We start from the raw sequence: 18,218 nt of genomic DNA on the forward strand, positions 1-18,218 counted from the left end.
TCGAAATGTTGAGAAAAAAGTCGAAATGTTGAGAAAAAGTCAAATGTCAAATGTTAAAAAAGGAAAAAGGAAGAAAAAAGACAAAAAAAGGAATAAAAAAGAAAAAAAAGAGAAAAAAAAGGAAAAAAAGAGGAAAAAAGGAAAAAGGAAAAAAAGAAGAAAAAAGGGAAAAAAAGGAAAAAAAGAAAAAAAGGAAAAAAAGGAAAAAAAGGAAAAAAAGGTCAAACATTTTTGAAAAAGCTCCAGGAGCCACTAGGGCGGCGGGTTGCCGACCCCCGGTCTCTAGAACATCTCACCATCAACTGGACTGATGTTCCAGATGTGGAACGGACGGAAGCAGAATCTGAACGGCTCGTAGATCCACATCACACTGGACAGATCATCCACTTTATATATGTTAAAGCAAGAAAAAAAACCCTTTAAACCCTTTAACATAAATATATGGACGACGTGGAGGCAAACCGGTTCACGTCCCTGCGTCGTCCATATATTTATGATAATGTAAACCTCGACACACATTGGGTTTTCTTTTCCACGTCTATGTAGGAAAGTGTATCCAAAGATCTAAAGACTAAACTGGTTTAAAGACTAAACCAGAGGAAACTACTGAAAACATGGACGTCTTTGTTGTAACATTTCGTCTCGTTTTGGTCAACGAAAATGAAGACACCTTTTTAGCAGAGTTTTTATTTTGTAATCTACATTTTAGTCTGGTTTTTATTCCTCTACGATATTGCATTATATATTTAATTATCGTTATCGTCACATGACCAATATTTTCGTTGCGTCTCCTTTACTCAGGTGATAAAGGTTCGTTGACGAAAGCAACTTTAAGAGGAAGTTAAAAGGTAAAATGCATATTTCAAGTCAATAATGATGAAATTCTGTTTTTCACGGCGGAATATGGAAATAAGGGAGAATCTTCACATTGCAGCGTAAACTGATGGTTTTACTCAAAACTAAAAGTGTCGTCACTGATGACATCACAAACTCATAAACTCAATGTGCTGGAAATAAATAAAAAATGAGGTACAAGGATATCAAAGAGCAAAATGACTGCTTTTCTGAGCATTTTGGCTGAATATAAAACTGTTTCCTCTGGTGAAAGCAGAGGATGTGAAATAGTTGCAAACCTTTTCCCTGTTCAAACCTCGGAGGTTTTGTGATGAAACTTCCTCACAAGTCGAGGGAGAAACGAAGGAAAGTCCCGCGGCTGCAGAGCCGTTTATCCACCTTGTGAACTTTGTTGAAACACAAGTGTCATGGAAAAATTCTAACATTGTATACTTTCTAACAAAAGATCAACAGCTGTTTTAATGCAACATACTAACGGGGGTTAGCTGCGAGAGGGGAACTGATAGTGGGGGTAAATGGAGGATGTGGATGCAGATGGAAGGTGTTGCTGTTATCTGTTTTGTACTGTATGCAGTGGTGGTTGGTGATAAAAAATTTTGGGGGGGCGCACTGGCGAGTGGGGATTACAACACAACTATAAACTCCATTTTTTTTTGTTATTTTTTATTACATATCACTACATATACTACATATACATGTAGCATATTTTACATAAACATATTTTACATTTTTCAAGTAAAAAAATAACATATTTGAACAATTTTTCAGTTATTATATAGAGATATTGTCTGAAAAATGGTTATTTTGTTATTTGAAAAAATTTAAATTTGTTTTGTAGATGAGAAAATATGTTTCTCTATTTTTCTTATTTTTCTGAGGGGGATATATATAGTTTTTCGGCACTACCTTGTTCTCTATAGCTGATATAAGATGAATTACTCCTATGTGGGATCAATAAAGTTCTTATTTTTGCCATCTGAGAAAATTATATATATTATATTTGGTGCCTAACTGTTTCCCAAGTATATTAGTGCGTGTGTGAATGAATAAATGAGACGTAAAACGTACATTTCTTTGTAGAAAGGTGCTTTATGAAAATAAGTCCATTTACTTGTATTAGTTTCCAGCCCAGTCTTGAACATCCAATATGGAGGAGACGTTGACGTATCAGCAGCTCCATGGGAGGAGGAGGAGACGTGGATATGGCTGTGACTCCGTTTGTAGCGAGAGACAGATACAGTCACGTCTACACTGTCAGGGGTGTGACTTTGATTGACAGCTCATGAATCAATCAGATTGGATGAAGAATGACAGAAAACAGATTGGCCACGGAGGAGAATCTTTGAGTAACCAATTAGAGACCAGCATGAAGACACATGGAAGAAAAGTTTAAGAACATACAATACACACTCATTTGGCCATTGAAACCTATGTATTTCAGTCTGCACAAAAAACAACTCTGAATAAACCCAGTATGGGAAGGCTTGAAAAATTAAGTCAGACACATTTTATGAGTGCACAGATGTGATAATTACTTTTTATTACGTAATTTATGTGTACTGTGTCTATTTTTTATTTTTTTTCTCCCTGTAATTTTAATGGGAGCGGCGCCCTAGCGCCCCCTATTGACAATCCGCCACTGACTGTTTGCCTTTCTCTAAGAGAACTAGCACCTACAGTGTGTGTCGGATGCAGGAGAGCACGATTGCACTGAATGAATACTGTTAGGTCTCCTGTCTTTCATGCAGGAGCCACAATTTCCCTTGAATGAGCATTGTTTCAGTGATCTGTCAGGTCTTACCCATTCCCGTATAAAAGAAGAAAAACAACATGTTTCCTCAGACTCGACTGTCCAGCTGCTGCACATCAACTCTCCTGATTACACATCAGTTAAAATAAACTTTGGTGATCTCGAGCTCACCAGTGTTGTAATTTAAGGATCTGGAGCCTCATTTATAAAGCTTGCATGCGCACAAAACAGGGCTTGAAAAATGCGCACGTCACCTTCTACGCAAAGGTTGGGATTAAAAAAAAAAAACTAACGGAAAAATGTGTGTATCTTTAAGCAAACTTTGATCCTAGCACACGAACATTTTGAAGACATGGGGAATTGGCGACGCAGGCGGTGAGGTGGTGAGATGAAGCCAGATTCATGTCATACTCTTAATGTCATCACATATCAGACCATTATAGATCCATGTACACCCAAGCCGGTGTTCTGCTAAGGTGTCCTACCTCGGCAGAAAATACTACTGTACCATCCCCGTTTCTTTTATCTGTTTCTTTTTTTTCAAAGGCTTTTTCATGCAAATAGAAGATTTAACAGCAGGAAGTCAGAATGTGCTTCACATAGATCCATGTGTACGACGCTTTGGCGGAAGAAAATACCCTGCGTGATCTGACGGGGTATTTTCATCTGTCAAATCATCCTACCGGCCCGGCGTGTCCTGCCGGTGTCGTGCCAAAAAGAGATTGCCTGCTAGAATCTGATTTCTCCCCTGAAAATAGGTCTTTTCACCTGCCAAAAATGGATTGAAGGCCAAATACAGTTAATGAAAAGTTGTTTCTACCTAAATATGATTTGATCTCATTCTTGAGCTTCATAATCTGAAAATCTGACGTTTCAGCGCTATCGCTCAACGGGCTGCTGTGCGCGCTCCCGCGGCCAGAAATCAGATTCTGGCAGGAAACTCACTTGTTTCTTTTTGTTAGTGATGCCTCTACTGTGACCACCAAATAATGTGGTTTTCCTGTCCTCCACCTCATCCACAACATCTCCATCTCAGTCTCTGTGAAATTCAGTGGCTCGACACGTCTCATTCATCCTGACACAGCAGAAACAGACTGCAGGTGGCGCTGCGCATGCTCAGCAGGCTCATTTATATGCAAATACAGTCATGAACTACTTTGCATTGCCCATTCATGGTAAAAGGTGGGCGTGTAGAGGGCGGGGTTTGAGGCGAATTCACGTGTGCAACCTTCCAGCTGGACTGTGATTTATAAAGAGAACATTGCGTGCAGGTGTGCGTGCACAAGGTTTTATAAATCAGGATTTTTTTGTGCACCACACAAACGCACGCCATTTTCGGTTTTTGGGCGCATGTGCACTTTTAGTATGAATCCTACACACTCTTTTATAAATGAGGCCCCTGCACTTTACTTTGTGCAGTTTATAAAATGTCCACAACACGAGTAAGAACTGCTTTATACGTATCCAGCGGTTCTGGGAGAAGTTTCTGCTGCTGGAAATCAAGGCCAGATCCAGAGGAACCAGACTAGATGTTTGTATCAGACATGACCTGCAGGAGACGTCAGAACAACCCCGTCCAGGAAGGATAGAAGGGTCCGACCCCCCTGTTGTCTCAACCAGAACATCTCACACACAACTTACAAGTGAAGGTGTTTCAGAGTATTTTATTGATCAGTGTGTTTCACTATATTGTGTTTTTTCCTCTCTGACGGTTGCGTTCAGCCGTCTGGAGCGTTTGATTTCCTGTAGAGGTAGAGGTTGCCGCTGATACACGCTTCCTCTGGCGTGGCATTGGTTTCAGCTTTCACATCCATCATGTATCCGTCCTCCTCTCTGGCGTCCACTCGGCTCCACAGCCCCTCGTCCTCCATCAGCTGCAGCTCCGTCTCCAGCTCCGTCTTGTATCTGTCTGATTCTACGCCCTTGTGGTTTCCTCTCCCGATGCAAACCAACCCTCCTGCAGAGAAACAGCAGGGCAAGTTTATACGGGATAATTCAAAGTGCTTTACATAAAAACATCTAGAAAGAGTTCAAAAGCACGATACATAATTAAAGACAGGCATCAGTTATAAAGAAAACAAATGGGATGCAAGAAATAAAGGTTGTAGTGCATTGTGGGAGATTAGTACGGAAGAGTGTTAGGGCCGTGCAGGAGAAAAAATATTTGAGGGGGGTGGGGGGATTTTTTTTTATTGTGCACAAAAAGTCAAAATGTCGAGAAAAAAGTCGAAATGTCTAGATTAATGTTGAAATACAATTTCAAGAATAAAGTCTACATTTCGTGAATAAAGTCGAAATTTTGAGATTAATGTTCAAATACAATTTCGAGAAAAAAGTCAAAATTTCGAGAATAAAGTTGAAATACATTTCAACTTTTTTCTCGAAATTTCGACTTTTTTCCTCAACATTTTTACTTTTATCTCAAGTGCATAATGAAAAAAAAATCTTCCTCTAAAATATAATTTTTATTTTTCTCCTGCCTGGCCCTAATACTCTTCGGTAGATTAGTGAAATGCAGCAGTATAAAAGGTTTTCAACCTCGATTTTTGAAGCAACTGAGAGTTTCGGCAGCCCTGATGCATTCTGGGAGTTTGTTCCACAGTTGAGGGGCGTAAAAGCTGAATGCAGTGTTTGGTTCTAACTCTGGGTATAGATAGTAGGCGTGACCCTTTCTCTTCCTTTCTCGCAGCTGGCCTTTTGTTAGTATTGCAGTTAGTATGCATTTACTGAGGCTGTTGATCTCACCCCACTATCCTGCTCTCCACAGCTGTTGACCTTTCATTATAAAGAATATCATGTTTGAATTTTTTCCATGACACGTATGAAGTCCCTGGTCTCGCTGAGGGACAGTTATTGTGGACATGGGCCTGGCCACTCCTAGCCACTCCTGGCCACTCCTAGACACTCCTGGCAACTCCTAGACACTCCTGGCAACTCCTAGACACTCCTGGCCACTCCTAGACACTCCTGGCCACTCCTAGACACTCCTGGCAACTCCTAGACAGTCCTGGCCACTCCTGGCCACTCCTAGCCACTCCTAGCCACTTCTAGCCACACCTGGCCACTCCTAGCCACTCCTGGCCATTCCTAGCCCCTCCTAGCCACTCCTGGCCAGTCCTAGACACTCCTGGCCACTACTAGCCACTCCTAGCCACTCCTGGCCACTCCTAGCCACTCCTGGCCACTCCTGGCCACTCCTAGCCACTCCTGGCCACTCCTGGCCACTCCTAGCCACTCCTAGACACTCCTGGCCACTACTAGACACTCCTGGCCACTCCTAGACACTCCTGGCAACTCCTAGACACTCCTGGCAACTCCTAGACACTCCTGGCAACTCCTAGACACTCCTGGCCACTCCTAGACACTCCTGGCCACTCCTAGCCACTCCTGGCAACTCCTAGACACTCCTGGCCACTCCTAGACACTCCTGGCCACTCCTAGACACTCCTGGCAACTCCTAGACACTCCTGGCCACTCCTGGCCACTCCTAGCCACTCCTAGCCACTTCTAGCCACACCTGGCCACTCCTAGCCACTCCTGGCCATTCCTAGCCCCTCCTAGCCACTCCTGGCCACTCCTAGACACTCCTGGCCACTACTAGCCACTCCTAGCCACTCCTGGCCACTCCTAGCCACTCCTGGCCACTCCTGGCCACTCCTAGCCACTCCTGGCCACTCCTGGCCACTCCTAGCCACTCCTAGACACTCCTGGCCACTACTAGACACTCCTGGCCACTCCTAGACACTCCTGGCAACTCCTAGACACTCCTGGCCACTCCTAGCCACTCCTGGCCACTCCTGGCCACTCCTAGACACTCCTAGACACTCCTGGCCACTCCTAGCCACTCCTGGCCACTCCTAGACACTCCTGGCAACTCCTAGACACTCCTGGCCACTCCTAGACACTCCTGGCCACTCCTGGCCACTCCTAGCCACTCCTAGACACTCCTGGCCACTCCTAGCCACTCCTGGCCACTCCTGGCCACTCCTAGCCACTCCTAGACACTCCTGGCCACTCCTAGCCACTCCTGGCCACTCCTAGACACTCCTGGCCACTCCTAGACACTCCTGGCAACTCCTAGACACTCCTGGCCACTACTAGCCACTCCTAGCCACTCCTGGCCACTCCTGGCCTCCTTGAGAGCAGTGCACTTGCCGGGCAGAACCGATTTGGTGGCAGATTTGCGTCTCCCAAGGCACAGGCCCTTCCAAAACTGCCTCTGGTCATGTAACAGATCCGTTGGAAGGAGACGGACTCAGGGGTGACACGTCACCTTTCTGCTGAAACTGTTGGTGTGCTATGGCTAAGCCATCCAAATCAGGGTTTCTTAACTTTTCTTAATTAAGTGCTAACCATCAAGCCACAATTACCTGGTTTGGCGGCCTGGCAGAGCTCCCTGACGACACTGACCGGAGCAAAACCAACGTCCAGCGCTCCGACGAGGATCACCACATCATAGGCACCTGAAACCAGGACAGTTAGTGGACGAAGAGCCGACTTTACTTGCTAGTAACATGTTCATTTATGGCCGTGGTTCTCAATCCTGGTCCTTACTATCTCTGCTCTGCATGTTTTAGATCAGGGGATACTATGGTCCTCAGGGGCTGCAGTCCTACATTTAATGGTGGTTTCCAACTTGTTACCAATGGTCTGCACAACTGTTATTGACACAGCTACTTGTATCTTTAGGTGTTTTTAGATTGGATCCCACTACTGTATTGGCCCAAATATAAGACTTCTTTTTTGCATTGAAATAAGACTGAAAAACTGGGGGTCATCTTCCATTCGGAGTCTAGACATTATTTCCAATCACAGCGCTAGATGGCGCCAGATATCTTTAAAGCCAATGCTGAACTTAACTCCCCAGGCCAAAGTGAACCCCTGTCACGAAGAATAAAAATAAAAATAGCGGTAAGAAAGAAAAGAGATAACAGAAAAAGGAGAAACGTAGCGACAATCTGGAGAACTGCCATCTGCCAAAACTAAGAGCCAATCAGCGATCTTTGGCACGGGTTTCAAAGCGTTTCTGGAGAGCCAATCAGCACATTGCATCGCCTACTGACGTCGCCGCCATATTGGATGTTCAAGACTGCGCTGTAAACTAATACAAGTAAATGGACTTATTTTCATAAAGCGCCTTTCTACAAAGAAATGTACGTTTTACGTCTCATTTATTCATTCACACACGCACTAATATACTTGGGAAACAGTTAGGCACCAAATATAATATATTTAATTTTATCAGACGGCAAAAATAAGAACTTTATTGATCCCACGTAGGAGTAATTCATGTTATATCAGCTATAGAGAACAAGGTGGTGCCGAAAAACAATATATATCCCCCCTCACAAAAATAGAGACATATTTTTTCATCAACAAAACAAATTAAAAAAAAAATTCAAATAACAAAATAACATATTTGAACCATTTTTCAGACAATAAAATGTAATGTAACGTATAAAAATGTAAAATATGCTTTGTTAATGAGATAATATGTTTCTCTATTTTTCTTATTTTTGTGCCAAAGGTCGCTGATTGGCTCTTAGTTTTGGCACGTCAAAACACTGCCATAACTCGTAGTTGTAAAAAAAGTTTGTAGCTTTTGAAAAAAAGTTTGTAGCTTTTGTAAAAAGGTTTGTAGCTTTCTATGTACAAGTACAAATATTTTTTGCAAGTACAAATATTTTTTGCACACGCACAAAATATTTCTACAAGTACAAATATTTTTTGCACACGCACAAAATATTTCTACAAGTACAAATATTTTTTTCACACGCACAAAATATTTTTTGCAAGTACAAATATTTTTTGCAAGTAAAATTATTTTTTGCACACGCAAGTACAAGTACAAAGTTTATTTACAGATACAAAATACTTATGGCATTAATTTGAGCCCATACCTTTGTTTTAAAGAAATCTAACATTGTAAAATATGCGGATGATTCTACAATTTATGCTACTGCTCCTTTAATAGGTGAATTGAATGACATATTGCAGGAGGAATTAAATGTAGTAGCTGAATGGATAAGTTATAATAAATTATTCTTAATGTTGGCAAAACAAAATTAATATAGCTAAGTATCAATTTAAACCTGATCTAATACTGACATTGAATGTTGGCAGACTAGTTTGTATATATATATATATATATATATATATATATATATATATATATATATATATATATATATATATATATATATATATATATATATATATATATATATATATATATATATATATATATATATATATATATGTATATATATATATATATATATGTATATGTGTATGTTTAAATAAATAAAGAATCTTGATGTAAACCATGCAGGGCAGGTTCCCCTGAGAACGACTCTGATTCCTGTCCCCAGATCAACAGGGCGGTGATGAGTCGTCGTACCGGTCGGGGCCGGCAGCGGTTCTGGTCCCAGCAGGGCCAGTTTCAGGTCCCGGTAGAAACCCGTCTGAGCAGCCAGTTCCAGCATGGCTTTGCTGCTGTCCACTCCCACAAAGTTCCTGAAGCCCAGCTCAAACATCTGGAACCAGACAACATATTCCTGACCTCTGGAACATTTTTAATTAGCTCAGATGAAACTACACTCGGTTCGTGGGTTTATGATTTACTAATCCGGGCTTTGATAAACTGGTAACTAATACACCGACCCAGGAACTGAATCGGCTGACTATGTAGATATGTATAAGGATATATTGAGTTATATTATACATACAGTATTTGTGTATCTATATCTCTATTAATATATATTGATTTATAGTTTGTATGTATATAATTGGAGGTAAATATATGAACCACTGTGTATATATAGCATATCTACTCTTATATAGTTATTCAAGTACCGTATTTTCTGGACTATAAGCCGCTACTTTTTTCATAGGTTTTTAACCATGCAGCTTATACAAAGGTGCGGCTATTCTGTGGATTTTTCTTCCACCGCTCGGGGCGCTCTAACCAGAATTAGAATCAAAACTAAGACAAAATAAATGCAAAGAAGAATACGCTACTTCTTCTTTAGCAGATAGAAGTAGGTAGAAGCAGATTTCAAACAGATAAATAAATACCGGTTATTTTCTCTTGGTTCTGTCCCGTTTTAATCAGCAAAGTTGCTGCCGTGTTAAAAGACACTGTTAGGAAAGGATCTATTTAGGTACAAACATGTACATCATTTACAGTTCAGAATCCTTCTGTACATGTAGTAAATATCTAATCTGACAACATAAATATCTGTGGCTAAATATCTTTTTGTTTTAAATAGAGCAGATGCGGCTTATATGCAGGTGCGGATTATAGTCCAGAAAATACGGGATATTGTTATACCATTGCCATCTATTGTTCTCTATTATATTGTAGTATTATAGTAAAGTAATGATAATGTAATACTATGCATTATAATTACTTCTATTATTAAATGCATACATAGTAGCACAACTAAATGATCGGCTTTTGTTTTTTTTTTTTTGTTTGCCTTGATTTGTTTTGATTTTGACTATATTTTTTATCATGCATGTTGGAAATAAAATCTTCAAATCAAAATCAAATCATGTTGAAGTAAGTGTTAGGTTCCTAAATCAACATAACTTAGGAAAGACACAGAGACTGTTGGATGATCTTTAAGGCGCTTCTGCAGAAGCTTTGGAGAGAAGTCTGAGGAGCTTCAGGGCAACACGGCCCTCCTCTGAGAACTCGTCAGGTCTTCTCTCAACTTGCTGCTTACAGCATGACGCTTTTTATTTGAGGAAAGAGTGACAGGAATGACCATATTTGGACTGTCAATGTATAGATAATGGACAATGAACAGATGGAGATCAGACATGGTATCAGATGAAGGTTAAAAAGGTCACACCTATGACTTTTCAGTTAATAAGCAACTTATCTGTGGTGTGCAGAGCAACAGACATCTTTAGCTTAAAGTCTTAAAAAAGCACAAAAGGTCAAAGGGGTCAAATGGGGCCCCTTCTGGACAACAGGAAGTCTTGGACAGATGTGTCCAACTGCACAATAGTCAACTGTTAACAGAGCAGACAACCCCCCTGAGTACCCTCAGGGAGTGGCCTGTCCTGTGACTTCTGTTAACAGTGATAAGGATGTGAAAACCCCAGCAGTCAGCTTCTCTGAGCTGACCTAATTCTGATTCTGATTCTTCATAGTTTCATAAAGACAAATTAATCAAAAAGGTTGATTAACCTCACAGTAAGAAGGACACCTCCCACATCACGTCATAGAGAAGTTTCCAGCTCACCCCCTTAGCGACCAGTCCGGACCCACAGGCCACGTCCAGGACCTGGACCTGCTCTGGAACCCCCGAGAAGTTGGACTTCAGGAAGTTTATCGTCATCTGTGGCGCGCGGTATTTCAACACCATCAAATCCTGTTCAAATTTAGAAAGTTTAAATGAAATTGTAATTGTTCAGTCTTGTAGAAAAGTCATAAAATCTCACCGTCTCACCAAGATCCAGACCTGCAGGTCCTCTACAGACCACTAGGGTCCAGATCCAGACCTGCAGGTCCTCTACAGACCACTAGGGTCCAGGTCCAGACCTGCAGGTCCTCTACAGACCACTAGGGTCCAGATCCAGACCTGCAGGTCCTCTACAGACCACTAGGGTCCAGATCCAGACCTGCAGGTCCTCTACAGACCACTAGGGTCCAGATCCAGACCTGCAGGTCCTCTACAGACCACTAGGGTCCAGATCCAGACCTGCAGGTCCTCTACAGACCACTAGAGACCAGATCCAGACCTGCAGGACTCACCTGCTCGTACATGCCGGCCCAGCTGTCGTAGAAGGTCCTGGTTTTCCTGGAGTCCTCGCTGCTGCTGGACTGGAGAAGTCCCTTGATGGAGTCCAGGTTTCTGGACATGATGAAGACCTGGACCTCAGAGCTCAGAGCTCAGACCTCAGACCCCAGACCTCAGACCTCAGAGCTCAGACCTCAGACCTCAGACCTCAGACCTCAGACCTCAGAGCTCAGACCTCAGACCTCAGACCTCAGACCTCAGAGCTCAGACCTCAGAGCTCAGACCTCAGACCTCAGACCTCAGACCTCAGACCTCAGAGCTCAGACCTCAGAGCTCAGACCTCAGAGCTCAGACCTCAGACCTCAGAGCTGGACCTCAGACCTCAGACCTCAGACCTCAGACCTCAGACCTCAGACCTCAGACCTCAGACCTCAGAGCTCAGAGCTCAGACCTCAGACCTCAGACCTCAGACCTCAGACCTGCAGGTAGAACCAGATCAGAGAAGCTGAGACTAACTCTCAAAATCCTCCCACGATGCATTTCACTCACAAACTGCTTTTTCTGGTTCTGCTTGACATTTTTTGTCAAGCAGAACATTTACATTCCTTTGCTAACGGTGCATAGAAATCTATTCAACTCAATTAAATGTTATTCGTATAGCGTCTAATACAACAGATGTTGTCTCTAGACGCTTTCCAGAGACCCAGAACATGAACATAAACCCCCGAGCAATTATTACATAAACAATGGCAGGTAAAAACTCCCCTAGGTTATTAGAAACTCCCAGAAACAGTCAAAAGAAGATCGGTGATGCAGCGTTTGTCAACTACGCCCCAAAATTATGGAACACACTGCCCAAAAACATCAGGGAAGCCGAGTCAGTAGATATTTTCAAAAGACAACTTATCTCTTTACTCAAGCATTTAAACATTAGCTGCCACTTTCCTCTTATCTACCGTATGTATCATTGATTTTTACTTTCTGCATTACTTTTATACTTTTAAATGTTTTTATATGATCATTTTTATCTTGTACTCTTATTTGTTGATATTTTTATCTTTTTATTTTTCATATGCCTACGACTCATGCAGCATTTTTACCTTTTTATATTCATATATTCAATTTTATATTCCTTCTTATACTATCCTATCTTAGTAGTTGTTCTGTGGAGGAATTTGGAACTGAATTTTGTGAGGGTTATGTTTTATATCACTGCACTTAAATATTTGTGTTTTTTGTTTTATTTGCTGTTATTGTTTCTTATTTGTACTGATACTGTAAAGCACCTTGAGCTGCGACTTTCGTCTGAAAGGTACTATATAAATAAAGTTTATTATTATTATTAGTGGGATAAAAACCTTAAGCCAAACAGTGGCAAGAAAAACTCCCCTTTAGGAGGAAGAAACCTGGACCAGGACCTGGACCATAAGGGGGGACCCTCCTGCCGAGGGCCAGACTGGGGGGTCAGGGACGGCAGCAGCACAGCAGGCAGGTGGAAGCAACAGCGGGATGACCAGAGGGGGGAGGGGGGCACCGCAAATCTCCACTGGTTAATGGGAGTTAAAGAGAAAGATTACTTTATTCTTTATTAATATTTTTTAAGAAATGTATCCGTATCAAAAACCCTGCAAGTTCTATACAAAAAATGATGTCACAGTTCAGAAAATCAGAGCTACGGCCCAAGACATGATCTCAGAGGGAACTTTTACCGCCAAAATTAAAGACAAACTCTGGTAAAAGAACGGTGATGTACAGATACATTACTTACAATATTAATAAATATTTGTTCTATATTCATAAAGAATAAAGTCATCTTTATTCTGTCTGCATGGAACCCACTTCCCAAACTCTTTAAGCAAACTATTAACATAAAAGAATTCAAATTGTTAGTAAAGAAACATCTCTTGAATAGATATATGTAAAACTTATTTAATTATTATTAAATAAATACAAAAATGAATTATGTAGATAGTATATGGGTATGTGTGACACACATCCAGGCCAAAGCAATGCACAACTTTATCTACTGAAACATGAGGCTAAAAAAACCTCTTTCTTTTGCTTTTAATTTGTTGTTGTAATGTACTGTGTATGTATATATATGTATGTCTCGTACCCCAGGAAGAATACAGGACTGTCTCAGAAAATTACAATATTGTGATTTTCTGTAATGCAATTAAAAAAACAAAAATGTCATCCATTCTGGATTCATTACAAATCAACTGAGATATTGCAAGCCTTTTTTTATTTTAATATTGCTGATTATGGCTTACAGCTTAAGAAAACTCAAATATCCTATCTCAAATCACTCATTCATTCATTATTCATTACCTGCAGTTGTTCCAAAACACAGTTTAGATTAGTTTTATCTCTGGAACATCTGCTGGTGTCGGCGTTTCCCTCCTGCGTTTGGTCGTGTCCTCCAACGTTTAAAATTTTTTCTTGTCTTCTTTATTTGTGTGTGTGTGTGTGTGTGTGTGTGTGTGTGTGTGTGTGTGTGTGTGTGTGCGTGCGTGCGTGCGTGCGTGCGTGCGTGCGCGCGCGCGCGCGCGTGTGTGTGTGTGGATGGGAGGAGTCACAGATGGGAGCGACAGCTTTATGAGCAGCTGATTGGCTGGCTGAACCCAGGTGGGCCGGACTTCCTGTTTCGGCAAAAACGTTGTTTTAGGCGAGACAAGGCAAGTTTATTTGTATAGCACGGGGATAAGCAACCCACGGCTCTAGTGCCGCATGTGGCTCTTTAGCGCCGCCCTAGTGGCTCCTGGATGTTTGACCTTTTTTTCCTTCTTATTTTTTTTCCTTTTTTCTTCTTTTTTTCTCTTTTTTTTCCTTTTTTTTCTTCTTTTTTTCCTTTTTTCTTTTTTTCTTTTTTCTTTTTTAATCTCGACATTTCGACTAAGTTTCTCAACATTTCGACTTTTTTCTCGACATTTCGACTTTTTTCTCAACATTTCGACTTTTTTCTCGAAATTTTGACTTTTTTTTCAACATTCCGACTGTTTTCTCAACATTTCGACTTTTTTCATGAAATTTTGACTTTTTTCTCGACATTTCAACTATTTCCTCGACATTTCGACTTTTTTCTCGACATTTCGACTTTTTTCTCGAAATTCTGACTTTTTTTTTCAACATTTTGACTTTTTTCTCAACATTTCGACTTTTTTCTCAACATTTCGACTTTTTTCTTGACATTTTGACTTTCTCGAAAAAAAATAAATCTTCCCCCAGTTCTAACTAATATAGAAACATGCAGCATGTGTTTCTTCATTCTAAGGCTGATACAAGACTTTTCATTTTTTGCGGCTCCAGAAATATTAGTTTTTTGTGTTTTTGGTCCAATATGGCTCTAAAACATTTTGAGTAGCCGACCCCTGGTCTAGCACAGTTCAACATAAGGTAATTCAAAGTGCTTTACATCAACATTAAAAGCAGCAAGACACAATTTAAACAGTAAATAACAAATAAAATGAAATAAAATGATAAAAAAGAGGTAAAATAATAAAAAAGCACAAGTTGTTAAAAACTAAGGGCAGTAGATTCCAGCAGGTTCATCTCATTCTTACAATGTAATCTAAATATGTCGGTCTGTTTTCCAAACTGAGACACCTGCTTCCACGCTCTGCCCTTCTCATCCTTTATAAAAATGTTTGAACCACATTTAAATTACTGTAATATTATTTGGTGTAATACTTGTCCTAGTCATCTAAAAAAAAATTGAAGTTTTACAGAAAAAAATGATTGGACTGTATTTAATTCACCTACCTGTTTGCCGCCTGTTTGCCCACTATGGTATTCTTCGTCTTAAAGAATACAACTACTCCCATAATGCGTGTACAATATATCAGGTGGTCTCAGGGTTGAATCCCAGATTAACTCAACTCATCCCAATCTCCGTTGGTCCCCTGCACACCCACAATACGAGACATAAACTCCTTATTATAGGGAAAAAACGTAAACTTCTTGGAACAAGTTTGAGTGTTGTGTGTCGGGGGAAACACAGATTTGGAACGAGTTGAATGATGAGCCTTAAAAAGTCACAGTCCATCTCCATATTCAAACGCCAGTTAAAGAAACAATTGTTAAGCTCATATATACACTGCAAAAACTCAAAATCTTAACAAGAATATTTGTCTTATTTCTAGTTAAAATGTCTCATTTTTAGTCAAAAACTCTCATTACACTTAAAACAAGAGTCATTAGCAGAAAGATAAGATAAAATAATCCTTTAATAGTCCCACAGAGGGGAAATTTGCAGTTTACAGCAGCAAGGGGGATAGTGCAAAACAAGAGGCATCAATAGAAATAGTAATGACACAGTAATAATATCAGAGTATGAAACACTATAAACAGTAAACTGGTATATACAATAATAATAATAATAATAATAATAATAATAATAATAATAATAATAATAATAATAATAATAATAATAATAATTATTATTATTATTATTATTATTATTATTATTATTATTATTATTATTATTATTATTATTATTATTATAATAAAAATAAATAATAAGAAATACTGGTATATAAAAAATAACAGACGGATATTTACATAATTGCACGTTGCAGTGAATGATATTGCACATTATATTCTAGTATGTACATGTATTGTCAGGTTGTATGTGGTCTACTGTGAGCAGTGCTGGTTGTGTAGTCTCACAGCTCCAGGAGGAAGGACCTTCTGTAGCTCCTTCACACATTTAGGGTGAAGGAATCGTTGAAAGAGCTCTCCAGCGCTCTGATTCAATTCAATTCAATTTTATTTATATAGCGTCTAATACAACAGATGTCTCTAGACGGGGGGGGGGGGGCACAGGCAGGTGGAAGCAGCAATGGGATGACCGGGGATGGGGGGGGGGGGGGGGAGCGCAGGCCAGAACGCAGCTCCTGAAGCTCCGGCCTGCAAACATGCACAAAAGAGAAAAAAGGGGGGCCGGCACAAGAAACTACAGGAACGATGGACAAAAATGATGGCTATGAGATATTTATAATAAATAAAAATGGAAATGGAGAAGAGAGGAAGGGAAGAGGAGAGGAGAAGAAGGGTGAGAGGCACCGCCCAGCAGATCATGTCGGTCCCCCCTGCAGCATAGACCTATAGCAGCATATCTACCACCAAGCTATATTTGAGACTAACTATTATAGTCTTGTTCTATAGCTGCAACTATGACTACTGACTCTAACACACTAGAGTCCTTCACAGCTCTGATGGTCCTTCATGGGGTGGGAGTCCTTCTCCATCATGGATGACAGCTTAGCTTAGCTTAGCTTAGCTTAGCTTAGCCATCGTCCTCCTCTCTCCCACCACCTGCACTGTGTCCAGAGAGCAGCCCACGACAGAGCCGGCCCTTTTGATGATTAATAATTAATAACTTATAAGTTATAATAATTAATAACTTGTTATTTGATAATTTTCACCTGTTTCAAGTACATTTTCACTTAAAATAAGTAAAAATAATCTGCCAATTGAAGCAAATGGTGCAAAGATTGGAAGCAAAGATTTTTCTGCTTCTAATGAGAAGATAAATCTTGTTAACGGGCTGTAACTCGTCTCCTGAGTCATTGTCCAACTGTCATTTTTATAAAGACCGGTTGAGCTACCGGCTTGCGTTTCATGAGACGACAGAAACGACTGGAACTGCGGTTCCCGATATGAGCGTCATCTCTGTCATCGTGTTCTGACACTCAGAACAATCGATAACTGTATTTCCTGCACTAACGGGCTGTAACTCGCCTCATCTCACCTCACGTCACCTGCAGGAGATTTAAAAGATATGATGAAAACCCAGGCACAAAACCACCCACTCACATTTATTATTTCCTTCTTTAACTGAAAGATGATCGAGACGGCGCAGCAGATAAAACTAAAGTCAATGTTTTTCCATTCAATGATCCTCTCACACATTGACTATTGCCTAGTTAGCTGGTCGCTAGCATGTTACACAGCATTATTCTGAAGTAACAGTACTTTTACTTGAGTACAATTTTTGGCTACTCTACCACCTCTGCTGCTACTACACAGCGTTCATCTATCAGCAGTTCTTCATCAGCACAAACTGTCCAACCCAAGTGGTTCAACTGGTTTTTAAAGGCCGTCTGTTGACACAAGCGTCTATCCTCCTTACTGGCACTGGAAACTTTACAATGGCCCCTTTGTTTTTCTTCTTTTAAAATCGTGTTTGAGGATGTTTCCATTTCCTGACAAAGTTTTACCTCAGCGTGTCGAAAGCTTCACCTCGTCTTTTAAAACTCAACAAGACAAACTTCTCCTTTCCGCTCTCTTCGTGCTTCCACCGTAACGTAACCCGGAAAATGTTGAAACGCTTCCCCTTCATGCTTTTTATTGAGAAAAGGGCAAAAATTGCATTTTATTTTCAAGTTAAACAATAAGGTAAGTTTATTAGTAAATACAACACACTGCAAAAACTCAAAATCTTACCAGGATAATTTGTCTTATTTCTAGTTAAAATGTCAAATTTTTAGTCAAAAAATATCATTACACTTAAAACAAGACTCATCACCAGAAAAAGAACTTATTTGACAATTTTCACCTGTTTCGATAAATTTTCACTTGAAATAAGTAGAAAAATCTGCCAGTGGAACAAGATTTATCTTCTCATTACAAGCAAAAAAAATCTTGTTCCACTGGCATTTTCTATTTATTTTAAGTGAAAATCTACTTGAAATAGGTGAAAATTGTTGTTTTTTTTAGTTTTGGTAACGGTACACACATACACATACATACTACTACGTACTATACCAGGGGTCGGCAACCCAAAATGTTTTAGATCCATATTGGACCAAAAACACAAAAAACAAATATGTCTGGAGCCGCAAAAAATGAAAAGTCTT

The 18,218-nt window shown here is 40.2% G+C and overlaps 1 protein-coding gene across 1 annotated transcript; it reads right to left on the bottom strand.

Moving 5' to 3' along the window:
• Positions 1-4,259: 4,259 nt before the first annotated feature.
• LOC133441193 (methyltransferase-like protein 27) lies at positions 4,260-10,989 on the bottom strand. The gene is made up of 4 exons (XM_061718593.1): positions 10,861-10,989; positions 9,006-9,141; positions 6,976-7,068; positions 4,260-4,562 (listed from the first exon to the last, which is right to left on the bottom strand). The coding sequence occupies exons 1-4, from the start codon at positions 10,981-10,983 to the stop codon at positions 4,324-4,326; spliced, it is 591 nt and encodes a 196-aa protein (XP_061574577.1). The 5' UTR covers positions 10,984-10,989; the 3' UTR covers positions 4,260-4,323.
• Between the last annotated feature and the right edge of the window lie 7,229 nt (positions 10,990-18,218).

Source organism: Cololabis saira, chromosome 3 (genome assembly GCF_033807715.1).
Source record: "Cololabis saira isolate AMF1-May2022 chromosome 3, fColSai1.1, whole genome shotgun sequence".
Taxonomy (NCBI): domain Eukaryota; kingdom Metazoa; phylum Chordata; class Actinopteri; order Beloniformes; family Belonidae; genus Cololabis; species Cololabis saira.